The 27,090-nt window shown below is 40.5% G+C and overlaps 1 protein-coding gene across 1 annotated transcript in view; it reads right to left on the reverse strand.

Annotated features, from left to right (window-relative positions):
* Positions 1–1,660: 1,660 nt before the first annotated feature.
* Positions 1,661–27,090, reverse strand: part of LOC132400895 (gamma-aminobutyric acid receptor subunit rho-2-like) — a 33,398-nt gene continuing 7,968 nt past the window's right edge. The window contains exons 3-10 of the mRNA XM_059982401.1: positions 25,806–25,912; positions 13,511–13,578; positions 11,252–11,475; positions 10,383–10,465; positions 7,251–7,391; positions 5,011–5,163; positions 4,179–4,375; positions 1,661–3,044 (exon numbers count right to left, since the gene is read on the reverse strand). Of these exons, the coding sequence (XP_059838384.1) occupies positions 2,733–3,044; positions 4,179–4,375; positions 5,011–5,163; positions 7,251–7,391; positions 10,383–10,465; positions 11,252–11,475; positions 13,511–13,578; positions 25,806–25,912 (1,285 nt within the window). The 3' untranslated portion in view covers positions 1,661–2,732. The remainder of the gene's footprint in view (positions 3,045–4,178; positions 4,376–5,010; positions 5,164–7,250; positions 7,392–10,382; positions 10,466–11,251; positions 11,476–13,510; positions 13,579–25,805; positions 25,913–27,090) is intronic.

Here is a 27,090-nt window from a genome sequence, read left to right on the forward strand (position 1 = left end):
CATTCCCAAAATGACTATGATAACCTTATTTGGCTTCTTTGAGTTTCTGCACATTCGCTTGGGATGAAAATGCAACACAGACTTTTCAAGACTGATGAACTCAGTGCTAAAAGACCTAGACTTTCTTTTTGTTTACCTGGATGACATAAGGAATCTCATCTCCACACACTTTTTGAGCACTTAAATCAACGCCAGTTGATCAGTAACCCTGCTAAATGCCAGTTTGGGTTGTCAACCACTGACTTACTTGGCCTTCACGTCTCTGCAGAAGGTATGAAACCCCTCCCATCAAAAGTAACCCGCTATTAAGGATTTCCCACAGCCCCGCACTACTAAAAAACAACAGGAGCTTTTAGGTATGGTAAACTTCTATCACCAATTCATTCTGATGAACTTGTGCTTCCCCTTTATAGTGCACTTAAAGGCAATACCACTAATCAAGTGCCTGAGTGGTCAGTGGACATCACCAGGGGACTTGATGATAGCAAACAAGCTCTTTCCAATGTGACCCTACTGGTGCACCCACTGACCAATACACCTATCACCATTACTACCGATGTTTCTGACAATGCACACGATGGCCAAAATATCAGACTCTTGGTCTGCACAGCACTGATGCCACCTGGGCTACATTTCAGACTTTACAACTTTTATACAACATGTCAAGGGGGAAAGTAATGCTGTGGCTGATTGCATCTCATGGCCATCCGATGAAGTCATACACATAGGGGTTGGATCTGTTGGCACGGCAACCAACCAGGCTACTGACCCAGAGTCCAGGCTTATCGAACAGTCATGGGCCTGTGGTTGGCTGACTTAAAGTTTGGGGATGCTGGGGTTTCTCTCCTGTGCGGTCTCAACCAGTCACCCTTGCCCCATAGTGCTCGCAAACTAGAGACAGACTGCTTTTAACGCCATACATGGCTTTTCACATTCGGACCAGAAGGCCTCACAGAAACTGGTTTCACTAAAGTTTGTGTGGCATAGCCTTAAAGAATGTGTGTGATCAGACTGCACACTGTGTGGAATGCCAGCAGACAAAAATTAACCATCATATCTAGGCACCATTTGCACCTTTTGAGGTCCCTGAGCAATGGTTTGGCCACACCAATGTGAACCTTGTTGGTCCTCTTCCTCTCCCCACAGTTTCTCGCACCTCCTTACCATTGTGGATCATACAACCAGGTTGTCCCTGTCGCATCGACGACAGCCACAGATGTGCCTTGGGTGTTCATTAGCACCTGGGTGCTCAGTTTGGCACAGTGTCTGATATTGCCTCTGACCACAGGTCCTCAATTCATATTAGACTTCTGGGCTGTGATGGCCCAGAACCTCTGTGTTGGGCTACATCACACCATGGCATATCACTCGTAGTCCAATGGCCTGTGCAAATGGGTTCACCACTCCTTAAATGCAGCTCTGAGGGCTTCCCTGACCAATGAGTGTTAACATGATAGTCTCCCATATGAATTCTGGGGAACCGCTGTTGGCAGAAATGTACATAATTCACAACCACCAACATTGAATTGGGGTTCGTTTTAAGAGGCCGATCTGATGTGATGATATAATTATATGCGTGTCTGTTATTATGCCTTGTGTTCAGTGCTTTGGAGTACAAGAAATGAGTTGTTACAGTTTTTCTTAAACATAAAATGCCTCACACCATTTTATTTGTGGAAACCTACAGCACCACCACCACTTTAATAATATACAAATTTCAAAGTTACTATTTTAGTTATTACATATTTTCATATTATTCAGTATTGAAATTACATCACAGGATTTCAGTGGTTAAAATATATTGTTATATTGTGTTTGCGTTTTCATAGACTTTGAACTGCTGCACAAGTAGCAGTTGCCTCTACTGGAACAATATTAAATGCACACTAGTATCTACTCTAATCCCAAAATGGCTCTCACTCCTCCCTGTATTGCTGCAGATGTCTGACATTTTTACCATTTTCTCCAGCAATCATCTTGAAGTGTCCCAGACATGTCAATTAGGGATGGTTTATGCTGCCCAAATCCACGTAGAACAGGATTACCCAAGAGGGAACAGCATAGTATTGTAGCAGTTAGTATACCACTTACAGTGCCAGCTGTAAGGAAAGGGTTCAATTCCCACTGTTGTCTGTATGTTCTCCCTGTGGGGTTCCTCTGGTTTCCTCCCACGTTCCAAAAATGTCTGGGTTAGGGTTAGTAATTTGTGGGCATGCTACGTTGTTGTTGGAATCACAGGGACATATGCGGCTGCCCCCAGCACCTCATCAGGATGTGTTGGTTCCTGACGCGAACAACACTTTTCACTTTGTATTTTGATGTTTCGAAATACCTGTGACAAATAAAGCTAATCTCTCTCAAGATCACTTCATATAGGATCACGACTACCAAGCAGACAAAAGAAAATTTCATCAGATGATTCTGGACTAATTTGCTTGCAGGTTCCAAAGCTGAAAGGTCAGCGAGCAAACCAATACCCCTTAACATTAGATCCGAACAGACTTTACTGTGCCGAAAAATAAATGTTAATGTTCAGGCTGTCGGATGTATGTTGGACATCAAGGCAGAAGTTCAAAAGCAAGGAAAAAGCCACACTGAATTCCTTAATAAATGCATGACTATTCCACACATTTATCTTTGTTTTCTTTACGTTTATGTTCTGTATACTGTACAGAAGCTGAATCGTTTTTGTTTTGGTTTTAACAGAGGAATAAGCTCATTCAAAATACTATCTATAGATATACAGACCAATACACCAAGTTGAAAAATATATATGATGCTGGAAATACCATTCTGGAATATTTATCAATCGAGTGGGTATTATTGATGATTCGCTTGCCAACAAAATCCCTGAGGCGCCTCTTCTTTCGTAGCTTGGATGCTCCATCAATGGATAAGTGAACAACCAACCTGTCCTGCTCGCCTCTATTCTGAGTTATTATCGGAGTTCCAGTAAATCCAGCCAGACTGTTGACATCAACATCACTATAGGTACCATCTAAAAGCATGGCCTTAGTGCCAGTAATTCCACACGTGCAGGGGAACTGGAGAAAGAGAGAAAAAAGATTCCAGAACCTAAAAGTTGAAACATTCTGAAATTATATTATTAACCTGAACTGCTCTCAGGATTGCTCCAAAAACCCACACTTTGCTCACAATTGCCTTGAGCTTCTTTTAGCAACATAGCATTTAGCTCAAGCCTGTGGTCAGCTCATTTATGGATTCTTTGCAGTTCTTGAATAGCATCCATAATGCACTGCCATAGCATCGTCTAGCTGACTGCAGTGAAAGGAGTTATAACAATCTTTGCCAACTGTTTTTTCCCTCAGTCCTTCCATAGCAACATTCCGAGGATGACTTTGTGGCAAAATTTGTGGATAATATGAAGATAGCTGAGGGGCTTAGGAGTCCTCGTACAATAATACCAGAAGGTTGAGTCCTTGGTGAAGAAGGTAAATGCAATGTTGGCATTTATTTCAAGGGGAATAGAATATAAAAGCAAAGAGATAATACTGAGCCTTTATAAGACACAGTGGAGGCCAAGTCCATGCGTATATTTAAGACGGAAGTTGATTGCTTCCTGATCAGTCAGGGCATCAAAGGATATGGCAAGAAGGCAGGTGTATGGGGTGGACTGGGATCTGAGATCAGCCATGATGGAATGGCAGAACAGACTCAATGGGCTGAATGGCCTAATTCTGCTCTTATGGTCTTATGAACCAGCTATCTCATATTTTTCCAACTTCTGAATTAAATCCAGACTGGAATTCAACACAGGCCAAGAAAAGCGACAGAAAAATCTTCTCCTCATTGTAACTTGACACTGTCCTTCAGATTTTTAGCACAGAAATCATACATCTATCCACAGACCATGACAATGATGGAAATAAACTTGGACAAGCCACAGGAGAGTTGTAAGCATTGACATGGATTTTGAATTCAGTTAACTGAAGGGTAAAGAGCTGGAGATAATCGGCAGTAATATGTTAGTGGATCCTACTCCAGGACGTGATATAGGAGGAAAACACATAGGTTAACAAACTGACATTGAAAATAACAAAAATCTCTGATCAATGAAGGTGAACAATACCAACTGATGTTGATATTGATATGCTGGGGTCGTTGGCCTCCTATAATGTAAATCCCCGTGAATGGAGAATCGCGTTGCTTGGCCTCACCTTTTGGTGCAGCTTTCTCTGTTTTCTCTCTTGCACTGTGGTCAGGTAATTCACAGCAGCATACTCCAGCACTGAGAGAAAGACGAACACAAAACTAACCCACAGGTAGATGTCCACGGCTTTAATATAGGACACTCTCGGCATGGACGCATTCACGCCCGTTATAATTGTAGACATGGTCAGAACTGTTGTTATACCTGGAAACAGAGAAAATGTGAAAAATGTTGTTTCATTCTGTTTAAAGCAAACTTCAAACCATTTTTAACTTAATTTTTAAAAAGACTTTTAAAAGGATATAAGCTGCAGATACCCTCTCTATCAATAACACATCACCAATAGCCTGCCCTGGCCCAATCACATTGATATTATGATCAAGAAAGCTCACCAACGCCTCTACTTCCTCAGGAGGCTAAAGTAATGCAACATGCCCCCATTGACTCTTACTAATTTTTATTGATGCGCCATAGTGTGCATTCTGCCTGGATGCATTACAGCTTGGTATAGCAACTCCTCTGCACGTGACCACAAGAAACCGGAGGGAGTTGTGGACACAGCTCAGCATATCATAGGAACCAGTCCCCCTCTATTGACTCTGTCTATACTTTTTACTGCCTCAGTAAAGCAGCCAGCATAAATTAAAGATCCCATCCACCATGGACACACTCTCTTATTGGGCAGAAGATGCAAAACCCTGAAAGCACATACCAGCGGGATGAAGAACGGCTCCTTTTACATTCACTCATGAGGATAGATATTATAACTGAGCCCACAAGTTTGCTGCAGTCTGATACTAATGAGTGATATCTTTATAAAAAATGCCATACTTGCTTACCTAATGAAACCCGGGCTGGCACAGCCCGCCGGTCGATCCAGAACGACACCCAGGACAACATGACCATCAGAGTCGCTGGGAAGTAGGTTTGCAGCAGAAAGAAGAATATGTGCCTGCGCAAGGTGAAGTTAATGTACAGACGATTGTACCAACCTGTTCATAAAAACAGATGCTCATCAGTTTGTAATCATACACTCTTAATTGCATTGTGGGGCTTGGAAAGAATATTATTAAACTTATATTATTAAAGAATCTACGCTGGTCCAATCATATCCAACCATTTTAAACCAACCTACAATGCTACTCCTGTGTCACAATGCCATTTAAATCTATTCTAAGCAGCACACTGGAATGGCATAATATACAGTACTGTGGCACCCTAGAATTTTTTTTAATCTGGTTTCGGATGGTATGACCTCTTTAAAGCCCTGATCTCATCATCATCAGTCTGCCTGGAGAAAAAGAAGGAAGCAAGAAAGCAAGACAGCCCAAAGTCTGCAGAAGAGCAGTGGCAAGTTCTCAAAGATCCTTGGAACAACCTAACAGCTGATTTTCTTATAAAAGAGGGCGACGGTGTCATTGGGGGCATGTTGAGAACTGCCTTCTTGTGGTCACGTGCAGAGGAGTTGCTATACCAAGCTGTAATGCATCCAGGCAGAATGCTTTCTATGGCACTTCAATAAAAATTAGTAAGCGTCATTGGGGGCACGTTGAGAACGGATGCAGTTTCAAAGGTCACACCAAATATTCAGTTGATTTAGTTTTTACAGCTTACTGCTCTTTAGAGTATTTTGTTTTGATACTTCAAAACTTTTTATTATTTTTGAAAGCATCTTCACTTTAGATTTTTTTTATTATTAAACGCATCCAGCACAGTGCTCTATTAAGAAAATAAAATTTTAAGAAAACAGTGCCTGACCTCCTGACAAGTTTACATTTGGTATGAAAATGAAAAACAATTTTGGCTCTGAAGGACATCCAGTTTTCTCTTCATGAATGCTCATTCTCCCCTCACTACCACATCTGAAAGTGCAACTTTTGAAATGAACGTTTCAATTACACTGGACAACAAAGATTTCGTTTCCTGAATACTTTTGGGTATATCTTATGGATTTTGGGCTGCTGATCCTGAGAATCACCATGAAATTTCCCTATCACGCACCAGTTTTTAAAAATCGCCTGTATTTGTTATTTCAATTTATAATTCAAGTCAGAATGATGCCAAGATTAAGGAAGACATTTTTGTTGGTCCACAAACAACCTGTCAAAATAACTCTTACATTACTTATTACTTTAAGCTATAGGGTTGTAATAGAGAAGGCATAAGAGAGTCACTATTGATTAGAAGCACACTTCAAAATACTCCAGTGTAAATCAACCCAGAGTATATATAATTTACACATGATTTTACAGATATTCATCTAAGTAGAACCTATAAGATATTTTGAATAATTGACTAAGTGTACATTTTACCATTACATGCAATGTACCGATTTAATAACTGAACAAGTTAAATTATTTTGCTATCTGTATCATACAGAATGTATGATTGATACTACGAGTTGTCAATACTTAGGGTGATAAAATATTTTTGTGGAAACCCATAATATCATAAGTTATTATTCAGATGGTATTTCTCTTGATGCTTGTCATGAATTGATCCTTTTTTTTTCATTCTACTTCATCTCTATCTTGTAAACAAGGTTCACGTTCAGCACGTTTTGGCTATATCCTGTGTGAACAGTATTTCTTTTACTGAAATGATCTCCAGCAGAATACTCTGCCTCAGTCAGATGCACTCTGTTGTGACAAGTTAAGATTTAGGGATTTATCCATTGTTCCCTAGTGCGTTTCAGATCTCAGCGGTTCATCAAGGAGAGATATGAGACCTATAAATAATACCTATAAGGTTTTTTTCAATAATTTGCAAGGAGAATGTTTTGCTATTATGTGCAATGTACCAATTTAATAATGGAACAAGTTAAATTATATTGCAAAATATATCATATGTATGATTGCTACTGTGAGCTGTCGATAATTAGGTGATAAAATATTTCTGCGGAAATCCCTAATAGCATTGTAATTTATTATTCATTTGGATACTCTCTTGATGGAGTATTCATGGAATGGAGAATGAGTATACCAGGGCTGGTCAATTGCTCAGCAACATTCAAATCTCTCTGCACAAACATCAAATAAACTAGATGAAATTTAGTTTATGTCTCAGACGAGATACACACCTGTACTACTATAGAAAGCCAGCCTGGAGGTAGTGTGAAATTTCTGTATGAGAAATTGAGACAAGGACACTTTTTCATCTGTTTTCAATGCTTCTTCTCCATTCTTCCAATACAGCATAAGGTCATCTTCAGTGTAAGCATCTATCAGGAGAGAAAAGACTTCATGGTGTTTCTTTGTGACAGAATGAAACTTGAGAGTTAAAGCAGACAAAGCTCTGCTAACACAGTAAGTCACCGCACAGCTTTGTACTCACTGGGCCCTCAATGTATAGTCCACAATAAAGCTATGGAATAAGACCAGAGAGAATAAGACCAAAGACCAGAGACATAGGAGCAGAATTGGGCCATTCAGTCCATCTAGTCTGCTCCACCATTCCATCATGGCTAATCCCAGATCCCACTCAACCCCATACACCGGCCTTCTCGCCATATCCTTTGATGCCCTGACCAATCAAGAAACAATCAACTTATGCCTTAAATATACCCACGGACTTGGCCTCCACCGCAGTCTGTGCAGAGAATTCCACAGATACATTACTCTCTGGCTAAAAAATTCCTCCTAACCGCTATTCTAAAACTGAGGTCCCCCTCAATTTTGAGGCTGTGCCCTCTAGTTCTGGATACCCCCCACCATAAGAAGAATCCTCTCCACATTCACCCTATCCAGTCCTTTCAACATTTGTTAGGTTTCAATGAGATTCACCCCCCTCCTCCCCGCATTCTTTTAAATTCTAGTGAGCACAGACCCAAAGCTGCTAAACACTCATGTGTTAACCCCTTCATTCCCAGAAGCATCCTCATGAACATCCTCTGGACTCTGTCCAATGACAACACATCCTTTCTGAGATATGGGGCCCAAAACTGTTGACAATACCCCAAGTGCAGCCTGACTAGTGTCTTGTAAAGGCTCAGCATTATCTCCTTGCTTTTATATTCTATTCCCCTTGAAATAAATGCCAACATTGCGTTTCCCTTCTTTACCACAGACTCAACCTGTAAATTAACTTTCTGGGAGTCTTGCACGAGGTTTCCTAACCCCCTCTGCATCCTTGATGGTTGAACCTTCGCCCCATTTGAATAATAATCTGCACTATTACTCCTTCTATCAAAATGCATAATCATGCATTTTCCAACACTATTCCATCTGCCATATTTTTGCCTGTTCTTCCAATTTGTCTAAGTTCTCTTGCAATCACATGGTTTCCTCAACACTACCTACTCCTCCACCTATTTTCATATCATCTGCAAACTTTACCACAAAGACATCAATTCCATTAACTAAATCATTGACAAACAATGTGAAAAGTAGTGGTCCCAATACTGACCCGAGGAACACCACTAGTCACTGGCAGCCAATCGGAAAAGCCCCTTTTATTCCCACTCACTGCGTCCTGCCTGTCAGCCATTCCTCTATCCATGCCAGTATCTTTCCTGTAACACCAGAAGATTTTACCTTGTTAAGTAGCCTCATGTGTTGCACCTTATCAAACGCCTTTTGAAAATCCAAGTAATTGACATCCATTGCCTCTCCTTTGTCCATCCTGCTTGTTACTTCCACAAAGAACCCCAACAGATTTCTCAGGCAAGATTTCCCCTTACAGAAACCATGCTGACTTTGACTTATTTTATCATTGGTCTCCAAATACTCTGAAATATCATGCTTAATAATTGACTCCCACAGTTTTCCAGCCACTGAGGTTAGGCTAACTGACCTAACATTTTCTCTCTTTTCCCTTCCTCCCTTCTTAAAGATTGGAGTGACATTTGCAATTTTCTAGTCCTCTGGGACCATGCCAGAATCAAGTAAATTTTGAAAGATCATGACCAATATATCCATTACCTCTTCAAGATCCTCTCTCAGGACTCTGGGATATAGTCCATTTGGTGCAGATGACTTAACAACCTTAAGACCTTTCAGTTTGCCTAGCACTTTTCTCTTTGTAATAACAATGGCACTCACTCCTGTTCCCTGACATTCTCAGATCTCTGGCACACTGCTAGTGTCTTCCACAGTGAAGACAGATGCAATGTACCCATTAAATTCTTCTGCCATTTCTTTGTCCCCCCCATTACTACCTCACCAGCATCATTTTCCAGTGGTTCAGTATCAACTCTTATTTCCTTTTTATTCTTGAAATAACTGAAATAACTTTGTTATCCTGCTTTATATTATTGGCTAGTTTGGCCTCATATTTCATCTTTTTCCTTCTTATAGCTTTTTTAGTTACCTTTTGTTGGATTTTAAAAGCTTCCCAATCATTCATCTTCCCACTCACTTTTGCTATCTTATACGTCCTTTCCTCAGCTTTTTTTGCAGTCCTTAACTTCCTTTGTCAGCTGTGGTTGCCGGCTCCTGTCATTTGAGAATTTCTTCCTCTGTGTGACATATCTACCCTGCACCGAGTGAACTATTTCCAGAAACTTCAGCCATCTCTGTTCTGTCATCATCCCCGCCAGTATCCTCCTCCAGTGCATCTGAGTCAGCTGCTCTCATGCCTCTGTAATTTCCTTTATTCCACTGTGAAACAGATACATGTGACTTATGCTTCTCCCAGACACAGAAGAGGAAGCGACTTTTAAATACTGCACAGGTCTAATGAAATCTGAACATCTGAACCTTTAGCTTCTTTCTTAAACCAACCCATACCTTGACCTCTCTGTTGCCTGTATATTTATGCCTGGCTCACACTCTTACAACTGTGGAACAGCTAACTGACCTGTAATTGCAACCCAGGATTAGTATGGATACAGTCCATAGAGCAAGAAACGCACTCTGAACAATCAGCACAGTAAGCGACCAGCAAATCTTTTGATACAATGAGCCAGTTAGATGGTAAATTTATGGATGTCAATATTTTTCTTGCTGCAAGAAGAAAATTGGACTTCTAATGGAAAGATTTGTTTTGATTTATTCAGTACAAGATCCATTTCTTTTTTTCTCTATTTAAAGCTGTCAATGATATGATATTGAACAACATTAAGACATTTTCTAGGAGCATACAGGTTTTCTGCACATAGTTCACTTACAACCTGCACTCTGGAATCAGGAAGGTTTTAAGTAATTCTTCAGAGAAGCCCAGATAAGAACAAAACAACAGGTAGCCAGGAAAATGCGAAGTGAATATAACTTACAGCTCTCTATCTCCAGGGAGCAGGTCTGTGTGTCGAGAGGGAAGCGGCTGAAATCCATGCCACACATCGCCGTCACTGTAACCCTACAAATCAGATAGATTGCTTATAACATGCTTAATGTCCACAGCGTGACAATGTTGCACAGTGAATACTAAGTGTATTTAGTAGCTCCGCAATTCAATACAGTTTTGTTTCCTTCTGATAAAAAGAGGCCCATTCATCCAAACAAAAATTTGTGGTGGCAGAGGAGAAATTTAAAAGCTAGAGTCAAGAAGCAGGGATATCAATTACAGGGTAATTAAAAGTAAATCATAAAATGCTCTTTAAAAAAAATTGGTCCGAATGGAAAGAAGCTGCCAGGCACTCCGCACTATGGCAGTCACACGTACTCCTTCACAATCATTAGTCATCACTCTCCCACAGGTGAGCTCACCTGAATGATACAGTGACCGGTCGTACATGAACCAAAGGTCTCAAGGTGCACCTGCGGCCAGTGAAACTCGTTCTGAATAGAGTTACGCAAAATCAAATCATCAGAGTTCAGAGAGAAATCTTTATAAACAGAACAAACAAAATAAACCAGGAGGTATTTTGGTTGGGAAATGTGAAGTGCAAGAGGCAATGCTTTTCCTCATCAGATCTAACCGATACAAAGCCTTGTACTGGAAATCTTCTGTGCTCACTGCAAAAGAGCTAAAGTTTTTTTTAATTTAGCTGCAGTACAAAGCTGTTTACAACTGAGAAAGCATTGCCAATCCCACTCAAAGAAGCTGAGAGCATGAGTGATACTGCAAACGCAGTAGGCCCTAATGCATAGAAGCTGTTGTTGTATGGTGGGCATCCCAGTAAGGTTCTGAAGCACTCCTTACCTTAAGCTGTACAGCACATTTCCATCTGGAAAGATGCGCAGCATCACATTATCCGTGGTTGTGTCATGGATGAATGACCGTTTAGAGTGAACAAAGAACACGTCGGGGGCCCAGATCCGTTTGACAAGCCTGCCATCGAATGTCATGCTTTTGTTGGTGCTGCTGCGAAATGAGAGTCGCTCATCTTTCCAGTAGTTGCGCAGGTACAAGGTCATCGTGAAGTCCTGCAGACAGCAATACCATTCATCAAGAACTTATAACCACGAGCTGGTGGTGGGTGTGGGGAGGATGTTCCCAATAGTGGGCACAGCCTCAGAATAGAAAGACGTCCCTTTAGAACAGAGATGAGGAGGCATTTCTTTAGCCAGAAGATGGTGAATCTGTGGAATTCATTACCACGGACGGGTGTGGAGGATGTCATTGGGTATATTTAGAACGGAAGTTCATAGGCTCTTGATTAGTAAGGGTGTCAAAGGTTACAGAGAGAAAACAAGAAAATGGGGGTGAGAGAGAAAATGAATCAGCAATACTCGAACGGCAGAGCAGACATGATGGGGTAAATGGCCTAAATTCTGCTCCAGTGGTTAATGGGAGGGTAGTGCAGACAATGTAGAATATACAGTTGTGCGCATTACAAGGGTAAAAACCCCACAGAAGGCACTGCCCTTTGCATTACAATATTGAGCTGAATCTATTGCCACAGCCTACAGGCATTTACAAACTAAGATTAGCATCCTGACCAGTCTTTGTACTTTTCCACTTGGGCTCGCTCAGTTTGATCTTTGTGCTCTTCTACCATGATGGTTTTAACAGTTCATCTAAATTTCTCACTTTGAAACAAACACTTGATTCTTTTGTTATTAAAATAATTTTGAAAACTACAGAGCTCCAGATATGTTGCACAAGAAATAAAAATGACAAAAATGAGAAAAGACTGTGTAACCATTTCATAACATTCCATTCTATCCATGTATCATGAACCACACTCACTCCCTTTAGCATCCTACCTCCTGTGAAGAAAATCAAAACTACCTATTGCCCTCTCCATACCACTTTGCCCTGTGTATCTATATAATTCAGTATTCTAAATTAATTGCACTTTGTAAATTCCTTTTTAAATCTAATTGTTTATTGTTTGGCAGTCACATGTGTCGCTAACCATTTCTCAAAAATTTGAACTCTGTATCCAAACTCTAAAATATGGTTCAAGGAGGGAACGTCAGTAGGAATGAAAATTAATACCCTTAGATTTTTGAATTTTAATTGCTGCCTCGAGCCCCTCAATGCTGTACTTTATTTGTTGGAAATATGAAGTAAAATTATGAGTTGACTTGTACCATTCAGATGTTAGAACTTAATAGATTTCATCTTTCTGACTGAAGGACTCTTCCCCTTTTGGCCATATGGGTGTGCAGTCTTGGGTTGGTTTCAGATGACGCAAGACATTCTGGAGAATCAAGCAGTGGTACATGCAGCTTGCATCTAGTCTGTGTTTAGTTGTTTTAGAGAACTTTAATGAAACCACTGGGTATATCTGCATTAGTATTTCATAGAACATTATTGAATGGAAGCCCAATATACAGTACAACTAAAAACAATCACAGTGACATTGCTTTAATCATGATAATGACTTTACCCTCCTGTCCACAGAGGAAAATATGCCTGTAGCTCTGAGATTCTCTATTTAACGACTGAAGAACATTTGCTGGACCTGGATTCCTGCTTTTCGCTCTTTGGAATATATTAGTGATGACATGTTATACAGAAGCAGTGTCTTAGAAAAACAATCTCTTAAAAGAGTAAATTGAACACCTGCAAATACAAGTTTGTTGAGCAGTTTATTTCCCTGACTAACTCTGTCCTCAGTCAGAACTAAAGAATTAACTACAAGGGAATTATACTTAATTTAGAAAAGACCATTCAGTACATATGTTTACATTTCTCAGACTGACTCTTCATATGGGAAGATTCAAGACTTGAAAAGTGACTTGGTTGGGAGTTCAAGCCATTCTAGAACACGGGCTTCTATTCTAGAGCCAAGTGCACTACAGAGGGTTTTATGTTTCAGCACAAAAAGTGCTGGCCAAAAGGCTTACATGTATAAATGGTAACAATATTCAAGAATGTTTAATGTACACTAGTGTAAGGAGAACAAAATTTTTTTTCTTTGGAAATGTTTGATTCTGACCTATTGATAGCCAAATGAATCTCACTCTTTGCTAAATTCATATGGGGTTATAACTCAGTATGTCCCCTTACCATATCCACCTCAGAGATACTGTCCAGGCTTTCCACCACCACATCAACGCCAACAGGTATTGCTGGGCCTGATAGAACAAAACGGAGTCAATTTCTGCATGTGGACATGGCATGTAATGCAATAAATCTCTTGTGAAATGACAGTATTCACCGCTGCAAGTGTGCATATCAAACACCTACCCACTCACTTTCTCCATGCATTGATTGAGTATATTTACTATTAACACGACCCAGATTCTTCAGCCTATCCACAGAGAATCTGCCCACTCTCTGTCTATTGCTGACCATGGCACTAACACTAACATTGCAGAAGGATAGTACTTGAAGAATCTGACATGAAAATCTTTGATTCCAACACACAGAACTCACAGATTCCACTATTCGCAGAAAATAGAGGCATAATGGGCCATTTCTTCTCAGCAACTCTGCAAAGTAATTCTTCAATATGGCTCTAAAGAAAATGAAAATGTGATAGTGCAAATACGCCAGGGCAGGTTTTAATACTTTTGATGCAGATATTGGAAACAAGAGTGACACTAATTTTCGTGTTGCTGGACTTCATATGGAAGCTGCCAACACTGAGATACGTGGGTGGGGAATCAGGATGCTTCAGTGTTAAGCATCAAGCAACAGAGTAAGATGAAAGTAACACATTCTCAGGGCAGGGAAGTGAGGAACCAAGTAAGTTGGGAAAACAAGCCAAACTTTGAGTACGAACATGGGAGCCCTGCTCCTCGTGGACTCACTGACAGGATCTCTGCACAGCTGATCCAAGGAGGTGATAATTAGAGCACTATTAAGAAGGTGGTAACTAACCCAGATACAGGTACCTAAAACTGGCCTCATTGTGTCCTAAGGAACAGAACCATTCTGACCACAGTGTTCACAGGATTAATCTTGAGTCTGCAACGACTGCACGCCAGATCAACTAGAGACAACTATAGCTGAACTGTTGGATCTAGCATCACACATCTAACCTTCCCAAGAACTGGGGATTTCAAGAAATATTTCCCAGACCTTTAAAAAATGGACATGCATACAAGGAAAAGCAATGTTCCCATTGACCTTGATCAAGATGAGATGTTTGTGCTGGGAAACCAGAGTCTCTGTCATGGGTTTTGCATGATTCTGCTTCTCTGCCAAATGATTTGGCTTATTTCCCCACAGCAGAGAGATATAAAGAGATATAAAGTTATATATATATATATATGGGAGAGATAGAGAGCCGAAACAAGCCAAGTCCATGCCAACTCATTTTCACAAAATTACTTGTTCTTCTCCTCACATTTCCATCATTCCACTTACCTACATACCAGTGCAGGGGTTGTGAACCTCTGCCATGCATGCCGAAGATGGCATACACAAACATGTTGTTGGCATGCAGTGCTGCCTCCCAGTTTTTTAAACCCCATCTGTTACACATGCGTGGAGCAACAATGAGAACGTAATAGTAGGATTAAACAATTTTATTGAGTCACGTTAGCCACGATACACATTGGGCAATTACAGTGCAGGAGTGAAAAACTGGACCCACTGAGACAAAAAAAAAGTGCACTCAAAAAGCAATGGGAAAAGGAGAGGGCCTTCCGAGCGTAGGAGGCCCAGTTGATTCACTGCACTGCATGTGCACTTACCACATTCTCACAATTGATCCAATAAGGTTCACGACCCATAATAAAACCGATGAAACTTGTGCTACATGCAGAGCTCTCACAACAAGCAAGTACAAGTTGGATATAAAATATTTGTCATTGTTAGTGCAGCATCAAATGTCTCACTGAGACTAAGATGTTTTTATTTTATTTTCCTTGATCTCTTATGAATATGCACCAAAGTTTATAATTTCACATAGCTTATGTTTCTATGATGTACATTAACAATATATTTAGAAATTTTAATTTAATTTTCTTTTAAAAGATTAATATTAATAAGTTTTGAACAGGTTTTCAGAATGTTTCATCTATTTCAGTCTGCTGCTGTTACTTTACTTTTTTATTTCTTATTTAGTGATGCAGCACATTAACTGTCCCTTTCAGCCCAATGAACCCACGCCACCCAGTTACACCCATGTGTCCTACTAACCAGTATGTCTTCACAATGTGGGAGGAAACCCACAGAGTCACAGAGAGGACAGAATTGAATCTGGAATGCTGGCGCTGAATTAACTCCATAAATCAGCGAGTTGTTTGTTATGTCTCCCCTCTTGCTGTGAAACAGGGACACCTCTTTTTCCTTATTAGGGAGAGAGAGAGCCTGTGGTATGTCGAATTACCAGGTGAACGAGTAGTTTTTGGGGGTACTGCAAGTCTGTGTCTTTAATGATACTTTGCTGCACATTTGAGTGCTCAGTGGGGGGGGGGGTGCTGATGCTTTTACACTGGTGGGGGGGGGTCGTTGCTTTGCTGCTGCTTATGCATGGGAGGGGGGAGCTGGGGGGCTCTGAGGTTCTAACATTTAACTGTCATTCATCCTTTGGGGACATTCCTCTGTTCTCATGGATGTTTGCGAAGAACAAGAATTTCAGGATGTATATTGCATACAATTCTCTGACATTAAGTGTACCTATTGATCCTATTGAATCAGCATTACACTAACTGCTGAACTTCAGTACCACCCAACCTTTTATTAATATTGTTATACATTCATTAATAGTGAAGTAACAAATACACATAAATAAGCAACAGGACTCATAACTTTTACTTTAAAAATCAATAATTATTGTTACTAATTTATTAATCAATGATAATCTCTGCTCAAAGTTACCACAGCGTGCAAGAAAATCTTTTAGAAGATTATCAACAACTTGAGCACACACTCTTAAAAAGGTTCACTGCCCCTGTACGAACATGAACTTGTAGTCATTTCTTTCCATGCCTTGTGGGGCATCAGGCAGCAACCTTGCTGTTTCTTTAACATTTCTGTCTGGTTTTTTTTTATAAGGCCAAGTTGCTAGCTCAAAGCTCAACCTGGCACAGATGGAAAGGGGGCAAGAGCTGGCCAGATTCGAACCAAGGAACGCTTGCCTCAAAGTCCGATGCAGCTGCCACTACACCCCCGGCCAGCTTAGCATGAATTCACACTGGGCTGAAAATTCATCAGCCTGCACGTTTCTGGGACACAGAAACTGAAGGAAACCCACGTGGTCCCAGAAAGAACACGGAAACTCCACATAGACAGTGTAGTAGGTCAGGACAGAAGCTGGATTATCTACGCAGCTCCACTAGCCACATCACTGTGCTGCCTGTATCCCAGGACCAGCACTTTAATAGTATTTGGTGCGAACAATAAGCCTAAGCCCAACAGGAACTGGGCAGAGGTAGTTCATCATTAATTCAGGTTAATCGGTCAACCCTGGGCTCCTGAGCAATGTGCCATCGTTTCTGACTGATCCCTCCTATCTGTACAGTAGAAATGAGGCTGAGCCCATCAGCAAGTTAAATCTCTTTCCACAGAGCAATAAAGCAAACATGGTTTGCAGTGCGTTATGTAATATGTGGATAATTCGTGGGCTGGAGACAATATAATCAGTTTACAGCTCACAGGCTGAAAAGAAAATGACCGCAGGAACAAAAATTATCACAATATTTGTTGGTAAGCAGGCTTTTTGCAAGTAGAGGGAGTATTTGATAAAGGAAAGATTATTTAGTGTAAAGAAGGCTAAAGTGAGATTTAACAGAGGTGTATAATATAACAAGGATATTAAAAAATTGGATGGATATATTCTATTAGCACTATAGCACAGAACAGACCCTTTGGCCTATCTTGTCCAGGCTAGCCTGCTTTTCTGCCTAATCCCATCTACCTGCACCTGGTCCATAGCCTGCCATAACCCTCTCATCCACGTACCTATCTAAATTTCTCTTAAATGTTACAATTCAGTCTGCCTGCACACCTTCTGCTGGCAGCTTTCCCACACTCATACCACACTGAGTAGTTTCTCCTCAGGTTACTCTTTCATTATAAACCTATGACTTCTAGTTCTAGTCTTACCCAGCCAGAGAGGAAAAAGCCTGCATACATTCACCCTAACTATACTCCACATAATTTTGCATATTCTATAAGATGTCCCCTCATTCTCCTATGCTCCAGGTGAGTTATTCAACCTTTCCCCTTCAGTCCTCAAGTCCTGGGAACATCCACTTAAATTTTCTATGTATTCTTTCAAGCTTAGTATCTTTTCTGTAGGTGCTTGACCAGAATTGTACACAATACCCCAAATTCAGCCTCACCATTGTGTTATACAACTTCAACATAACAGCTCAACTCCTGTACGCAACATTTTGATTTATTAAGGCCGATGTGCCAAAAGCCCTTTTTACGAATCTATCCAACTGTGATGCCAGTTCAAAGGAATTATGGATCTGTATTCCCCGATCCCTTTGTTCTAGCACACACATAAGTGCCCTACCATATTAAACTGTCCTTTCAGTCAAGATTGCGCCAGCAAACACCGATTCCGGATAGCTAATCTCTTCAAGTATTTCACATTTTCTACACCTTCTGCTTGTTCTTTTAGTCTTGTTTGTGTCTTGGAGTCTGTTGGAGCCTGTGACGTGCAGTTTGGAGTGACCTGGCAGTCTGCTGTCCCCGGACAGGACTGAGAGCACAAGCACAAGCTACCTCGTGGAGAAGACCAGAGACAGGGCACAGGGCTATGATCAACTCCATTTCAAAACGTCGAGGAAGACTGAAGCATTGCGGTGAATACAGAGGTCAGTGGTTGTTCTGCATGGGGGCCATGGGCTGACAGTGGTTTATAGCCGGGTCGGAATCCGTCGGAAAGCTGCAGGGCAGCGGAGCGGTGGTCACTCTTTGAGGAAAGACTGAATTCAAGTGCTGCTCTTCTCGGTTCTGGTGGGAGGATACTTTTGAAATTCTGAGATTTATGTGATTATTGGACTGTAGTTTATATTGCTCTCCTTCAGCTTGCTGTGATTTCTTTCCTATTGTTGATTGGCAGTTGGGGTTCTGGGTGGGCAATGTATTGGTTTTTGTGCGATAGGAAGGGTTGGGGTCTGATGTTTTATTTAGTTTTTCTGTATGGTCAACCTGTTGCTTTTTGTGTGTGGGAGAGGGGACTGGGGGTTTGATGTTGTTGTTGCGAGGGAGGCTGTTGGGGGTTTGTTCCAGCTGCCGTTTTCTGTGTGGGTGATCTTAGTTTTTTTTGTGAGGATGGGGGTGGTGGATCTGGGGTTTGTGAGTTTTGTTTCATTTTCTTTTTCATGAAGGGTTGATGTCTTTCCTTTCAATCACTTCGTGTTTCTTTTGTATTTCATGGCTATCTGGAGAAGGTGAATATCAGAGTTGTATTGTACGTGCATACTTTGCCAATAAAATTTACCTTTGATTCACTGTCTAAGTCTTACCCTGGTTTGTCCACCCAAAGTGCAACACCTCACATCTGCTTGCATTAAATTCATCTTCCATTTTTCAGTTTGGTCCCGATCACTTGGCAAGCTTTGATAACTTTTCCCGCCATCCATTACACCCACCAATCCTGGTATCATTCACAAATTTGCTTGTCCAGTTTACCACATCATCATTTTATTCACTAATATTGATGACAACGGACCCAGCGCCAATCCCTGTGGCACATGACACGTCACAGACCTCTAATCAGAAAGACAACCATCTACTACCACTCTCTGGCTTCTCCCACTAAGCCAATGTTGAATCCAATTGATTATTTCATCCTTCCCAGATGTATGATATGGTCAAAGCTTCCCAGAACTCTTTCATAAACATTATTGTTAAAAGGGAGTGCTGAGCATCAGGGACAAGTATTAAGAGGACTTCTGTTTTGCAGATTTGAGTGCCCTACTAGCTCCCTTATATGCTTCAATGAAGGAGCTGGGTGTGCAAATCTGTTCAAGTATCCTCAGCTTTTTGTGATTTGATGGCCGAAGTCAAGTGCTCTTGGTTCTGGTCTAGAAGATGTGCGTCAATGGTTATGCATTTGTCTGGTACATTAGCTCCACTCCAGGTGCTAAAGACAGACTGAGAAGATAATTGGGGTAACAGCAAGCCTTGTTTGACACCACCTTTCATGGACCCATTGGCCAAGATCACAATGCATGCCATGAATTTGCAAACATAAGGAGGAGGCCATTGCATTCCACAAAGAAGGCATAAAACTCCTTCCACAGCTTGCTGGGAATCAGTTCCGCACCTCAACGCCCTGAGCTGTAATAGTGTCGTGTTAACTGCTACACTACCACGGTAGTAACCGGCCCTCATCAATGGGGCCTACTATTGTCTGGGGATCGCTGGTTGTCTCAGCACCATCTCCTGCTTCTGACCCTTCATTTACTGCCCCTGACCCCTAACTCCACGTATCGCTGTCCCTAAACCCTAACCTGTCCACTAACTCCCAACACGGCCCACAAACCATTACCCCAGACCTAAAAACACCGAGCAACGATCTCACAACAGACATCTCAACTCAGCACCATCTTGACCCGATCTTCAACACCAAGAACTTTCCCTCTTGACATCTCACTGATCACCTAGCAAGAGGGAAAGCGCTGGGAGTCCTCCTCTTGACAAACTTCACAAGGCACAGTCACCATAACTGCCCCCTTACTTTTCCAAGGAGACAAGCATTAGGTCTCATGGCTAAAGCTCCAATCCAGGCACTAGCACTTGCTAAATTAGATCTTTGGCTGAACGAGAAGCTGCAAGGATATGCACATTATCTGCAGGAGAGCAGACAAGGATGGCCTTTGGACTAACCACCATCTCAAACTCTCTGTTATCCCTTGGCCTAGCACCAAAGCAGAAATAATGCTGCAAGGGAATCGAGTCTGAAGTCTCATACCCCACAAAGACTAATCTTCTCAAATAATACCTCACAGCTTGACCTCCCCCAGTAATTGCAACTATGAAGTATCCTTAGTTTCTGGACTGCCCTGAAACAGCCGTAATTAGCACCTGTGATGAGACTTTGATATCTCTATCAGAAAACACCAGGCTGGCTTGAAGAGATTTATGTCCTTGTGAACTTTTTAACTTGGCCAGGCACAGCAGCAGGATGCCCTCGGCATTCTTATCAGATGGCTTCAAAGAGGGTTTCAACCAAAACAACTAATGTATACTAGACTTCCATGCCAATGCAACCACATCATCACAATCAGTATAATTATCAGTAAGTAGTTTAATGACAGTGAACAACTCCAGGACAGCTCAAGCTCATGAAACAGCCTTTATTGATGTGTTCTTCTGCATTGAGAAGGGATTATAGAATCACACTGTTAGGACAACTAAGATATAAATAATTGAACATAAGGAACTCCCTTCTGATATAGGGAGAAAAGTAATGAATAATTCATTTAAAGAAACCTTTTATTAAGAAAATTCAAAATGTTGTGTTGCTATAGAATCGCAAGGGTAAATTTGCTCTCCCTCCATGTAACTGTCCTCATTTACTTAAACTTACATGCAAACAAGCCTGCTGACAAGTTTTCTTTTGACCACTTCCATATGAACTAATGAGTTTATTCTCTACAATAATGTTGATCACATCCTCTCCCAATGGATGAATGAGCCCATCAAATATGAGACAACTCACACAGAATGCTGTAGGAATTCAGCAAGCCAGGCAGCATCTATGGAAAAGCGTACACAGTTGATATTTTGGGCTGAGACCCTTCAGCCTGATGAAGGGTCTCGGCCCAAAACGTCGATTGCTTACTCTTTTCCATAGACACTGCCCGGCCTGCTCAGTTCCTCCAGCGTTTTATTTGTGTTACTTTGGATTTCCAGCATCTTAAGATTTTCTCTTGTTTGTGAAATACCACCAGATATGACATCATTTGTTTAAAAAATAATTCACAAATACATTGAGTTATTGGTTCTGTATGCCACCATGAAATCACAAAACTGTAAAATAATCATATAATTGTAAATTATAAGTTTTGTTTTAGTTACGCATTGTACTTTCAGAATTTGAGCAGTTTGTATTTCCTGAAGAAAGAGGACTTGTTTTTTAGCTAGATAATCACATTTATGGTGATCATTTCTGTATGCCTATACTTATGTCCCTTTCTTTTCAATGTAGGTCGGTACAGAGTTGTTATAGAGACAACACACACACACACACAGCATAAATTGCTGCTTCCTCTAATCCACATGGTCATCAGTGAGATAGTTAATCCTCACTTGTACATTCATTGAGCTTCCAGATGTTAGTCAAATTCCACAGCCAATGGGGTTTGCACTAAGCAGGAAAGATGCAAAATCCAAAAAAGCGATTTGCAGTGTTAATTCCACATTCATGCATCTGCACACTGCGTGGGTGGAATAGTGAGCTTTAAAGCTACAGTAACCTCAAGGGGAAAGTAATCTACATTTCAGGATAATGACCTACTGTTCCTACCCTAAAAAAGAATGTTTTCAATGATTCTATTCCCAAGAGTTAGTATTATAGTCAAAAGTTCCAGGGGATGGTAATTATCTTTAGCTTTCTAATTTAAAATATATTTCCATTTATTATATTTTGTGGTAACAGAATCAATATGCTTCAAAATTCTGGCTTTAATCTTTTGCAATAATGATATTTTCAAAAGAACTTTTTCAACTTTTTCTAGCCTGTAATCAACTCTCATGCAAAGATCAATATGAACGGCATTTTTAAAGGCACTGAACATTGTAGTGGAGTGTACAATAACCAAAATTTTAAAACACTTTCAAAATTGGGACTTAGAGTAATTATGATATGAATCAATCCAAATCCACAGCTGAACAGATTTTGCAGGATATGCCCTGCATGCAATTTTATGTGAGTTACAGTCACAGGCAGGTCGAAGATCATATGGCTTGCTGCTCATTTAGATATCAAGTGCAAGATATTGTACAGCAATTTTACACATTTTCATGGCAGTGTCTTGTAAGCAGCAGAGGGCCAATGCTACTATGTTAAGCCAAAGTGTAGACACTGGGGCAGTGACATGTGTGACTAGAGCTCAACCATTTATCCAGTCATACAGCACAGAATCAAGCCCTCTGTCCGTTTGCCCATGCTAACATCAAGCACCCATCTTTATTAATCAGTTTTGGACATGCACATTCTATGCCTTGGTGATTCAAGAACCCGTCAAGATACTTCTGAAATGTTATGGAAGTATCAGCCTCTAGCACCCCACCAGGCAGCATGGTCCAGACTCAACCATTCTCTGAGTGATAAAATTCTTCTTCAGATGCCTTCTTAACATCCCTTAACTTAAACCTACGCCCTTTGGTTTGGACACTCCTGCTTTGGAAAGAAGTTTCTTGCAAGATAGCCTATATGCAGTATGATCTTATTTCCTGTATACGTCAATCAGCTCCTCAAAAGCTGCCTGATTTGAGTGAAAACAAACCCAGCTTATCCGCATTCTGCATATAATCCAAATGCTCCGTCCCCAGAGAAGATGCTGGCGAAGCTCCTCTGCGCCCTCTACACTGCAATCATGTCCTTCCTAACGTGCACGGCCAGAACCAGACTTCAGATCTAACTTAACCACTGTGTTATCTAGTACACTGCTATTATATTCAATGTCCTGGCTTTTGGAGGCAAGCCTTCTTCACTATCACATCTGGCTGAGCTACTGTCTTCACGTAGACACAAAGCTCCTGTTATTCCACACTCTTCAAGGTCCTACCAATCATTATGTATATCCTAGCCATGTTTGTCCTCCCAAAATGCATCAAATTACATTTGTAAGGATTAAATTCAACATGCCATTGCTTTGTCCATCATATCAAATCATCAGTATTTTCCATGATCCTATTATGACTCCCCTTGCTATCAACTTCACTATCTAGTTTTCATGTCATATGCAAACTGACTAATATTCATATCCAAACCATTTAAGTATATAATAAAAAAACAAGTGGCCCAGCACTGATCTCAGCTATACACTACCAGCTATTAGTTTCCAGTCATAAAAACAACCATTCACCATCACCCTCTGCTTCATATTACCAAACCAATTTTGGATCCAATTTGGACTTGTTCTGAATCCCAAATACTCTAACCTAGTGAAAACCAATGGGGGCAGTTACTTGTCCTAAAGAGACATTAGGGGAAGTAGAAGTCGTCGCGGGGCGTTCAAGATTCTTGGGGGGGGGGGGGTAAGCGGCAGCCTAAGTTGACGTATAAGACTTCACTAACCCATGGTAGAGCATGCACTTCCAAAAAGACGGCTGAGGCACTGGAACACAGGGAGAACCATCGCTCTACAGGCTGTGAGCACTCATCGTCACATCGTGTCTGAAACTCAGCAATCGCATCCAACTTTACCAACTAAACAGACACAATTGGGGCTGCATAAATTAGCAACTAGGATGCCCAAAAGTTCCCCATGACTCGCGGCACAGAACAAGTTCATGCAATTTAACTGTTGGTAAGTCAAGTACACCCTCTCTACTTTCTCTACAGACCTATGGAAAACACGTACAGCGATACAGCGCTGGGCAGAACCAAACGGTGAAATCAGTGAACCTACCAACTCTGAGGAATCCTCTTGAGGTGTTCAAACCAACCTCAACTTCATATGTGTTGTCAAGAACCATCTTTGAGGATTATGAGACCTTGCGTGACTGGTCAATCACTCTAACTGCGGTTGTATAAAGGTAGCTTGATGAACAACAGCTCTATCATGACTAATGTTCAGATTCCAATCTGAATCCTGGTCAGCTGAATTTAGTAGTTATGATCATCTTCATCTTCGCCTCGACCTTTCTTTGTGCGCCGTTACCATCGTTCCATCTGTGTCAACTCAATGCCTTCTTCAACTTCCAACTGACATTCCAGTTTGTATTTTTTTAAATTTTAATTTAGCCCCATTAATGATGGATAAATATGTACAGCGCGATCTCTATGAGTCTGAAGGCAGTGAAGCCTTTAATTCTAATCCTGCTACGAAACAGAAACTACAAAAGTTCATCAAGATAATGTTACATACCTGGAGTATGGTTTTATTACATTCCCATCAGATTTCATTGCTTCTTATGATACTTCCAAAATGTTAGCGGTGTGAGTAATCTTATACAACTGGTGAAAGATTAATAATGCCAGCTATATCAGAAGTACTCACCACTGTTCTCAAAATGGGTATCAGTATTTTAAAATCACTTCCTCTGAGTAATAACTCTGTAGCTCATCGTATTGATGAAATAAGTGAGGACATTGAGTATCAACTACACACAGAGCAACAAAATGCAGAATTTGGGATTAAAGTAGATGAGTCAACTGTATGAGCAACGAGGCATTGCTAATGGCATATGCATGGTTTATTAAAATGGTAAAGTTTATGAAGAGATTTTCCTTTGTAAAAAGTTAAAAACAAATATCAATGGAGAATCAATCTACAACGAGCTTAAAATATATATTGAGGATAAAAGTATTCCGATTAGGAACATGATTTCTTGTGCAACAGATGTAACACCATATACGACAGGTCACCATGCCAGTTCAGTGGCATTCAGAATCAATTCAAGGATTTGAACGATCTGGAAATCCGGACTGGCTAACTAACCCATTTCTTTGCAAGATGGAAGAACAGGAAAGAGCTTGCAAGAAGAAATGAAATGATCAATTAGCAAAAATGCTTTTCAAAAATGCCAACTTTTGTGGTATGTGGCTACACTGTCATACAAAATTTCCTGATCTTTGAAGAAGAGCCAAACTGCTCTTCATTGCATTTCCAGCTTCCTACCTTATTGAAAGAGGCTTCAATGCAGTGAAACACACACTCACAAAGAACAGAAACCGCTTGGACATTGTTACGCATGCCAACTTAAGACTTTTGCTGTCACAACTTCAAACAGATATTTTAATTCTTGCTAAAAACCCCATTGATATTGAAGCTGCTGTGCAGCGCACAAGTACTGTATAAACTAGGTTTAAAGGCAAATAAAAAATTAAAGCAGCATAATTTTTCTCATGTTAGCATATGGTAGACATGTTTTTACATGATGGGGGCACCAGAAAGTTTATTGTGCCTAGGAGGGGTATTGGCAAGAATGAAGGTGCTTTAGAGGGCCATTGGATTAAAAAAAGGTTGGGAAACACTGGTCTAACCTTTTGGACCAGTCTCCCATGGTAGACTTGTCAAAGGCTTTACTGAAGTTCATGTTGATGACAACAACTACAATATATTTATCAATACACTTAGTAACTTAAGTTATTTAGCTCCATTTTTGGAGTATAATCAGAACTACAAAATATTTACAAAACTATTTTTTGAGAGACCACCATGAAAACATTAAAAGTTATTAAAAGTTTATTGACTGAATAAATAAAACAAGTTCCTACCACCAAATGCAGGTCTCATTGTGAAATCATGATCATCCACTTTGAGAAGATGTTCTGCCTTTGATGGTCGAATTTTGGTTGAATCTGGAATTCTCTTTATTATGGGACTGCAAGGAGTAAAACATCCAGTTATTTCCTCTGGCAGAAATGCATCATTACCAGTACAAGAAGGAGACTGAAGCATGGCAATCAGCTTGCAATGTTTTTGAACCCAGAATACCCCCTGTGGTCCAATTGTATTCACTTTTTTTTCCCTGCTCATCCCTGGCTACATTTCAATCTTGGACAAGAGAAGAGATGAGCCTTGCCATTTCAAAGGAGATATCAATAAAAAGTCTGATGATGATCCTGTTACTTACCTCTTCTACAAGACAGAGATCACCAATATATACCCAAAGCCCTTAGCTGTGGCCTGGGATTAGTGGTTACAGAATTAGCAATGATGTGTCAGAGACCTCCCATTCTGTGGTTCTTCATGGCTTTAACTATCCCATATCATGGCATGTCACTGCCTGCTTTTTGCTTTCCATTTTTGAACAATGATGTGTTAATTAATGATAAGGACAACAAGAAAAGAAATTGGAATACAGTAACATTTACAACGTTTGACCAATGCCGTTTATTCTAGAGTGCAGTAAGATTAAAGAACCATGAGTCACTTGAAACAGTACAATAAAGTTCAGAGTAAATTTATAATCCAATTACATACATATCACAATATACAACCCTGATATTCTAACCAATATAGATTAGAGAGAATTATTTCTTAACACTGTGGATTTTAAGATCAATGATTCCTATCAAATGAATATTTTCAATTCTATGTTAAATCGTTTGCTTTATGATGTTATATTATGAGACATTATCATTTTTGCTTAAATGCAATTATCTTTCATTTTACCTGCACATTGCTCCCAACCTGTACAATGAGACAGTATGCAAAGACTCTTTAAACCTTCTACAAAAGAAAATATGCTGAAACTACCCTGAGAGCTCAGAGCATTAATTTAGATGGAATTCCAGTCAATAAACTACTGGCCAAAGTTCCTGGGTGATCCCTGCTAGAAGAGCTCAAGAATATGATAATTGGACTTCCGCTTTCCTGGTCCAGATGATCGTGCTGCTGTTCTTTTTGTTCTTGGTTTCGTGGCTATCTGGAGAAGTATTTCAGAGCTGTATACTTGATAATAAATGAACCTTTGAGGTAACGATTTCAATCTGAATTTTCAAACAGAAGTTGGTGTGGGGAGTTGAACAAGTGCTTTTCAAAAACCTTGCTTGATGA

Source organism: Hypanus sabinus, chromosome 10, assembly GCF_030144855.1.
Source record: "Hypanus sabinus isolate sHypSab1 chromosome 10, sHypSab1.hap1, whole genome shotgun sequence".
In the NCBI taxonomy this organism is placed as follows: domain Eukaryota; kingdom Metazoa; phylum Chordata; class Chondrichthyes; order Myliobatiformes; family Dasyatidae; genus Hypanus; species Hypanus sabinus.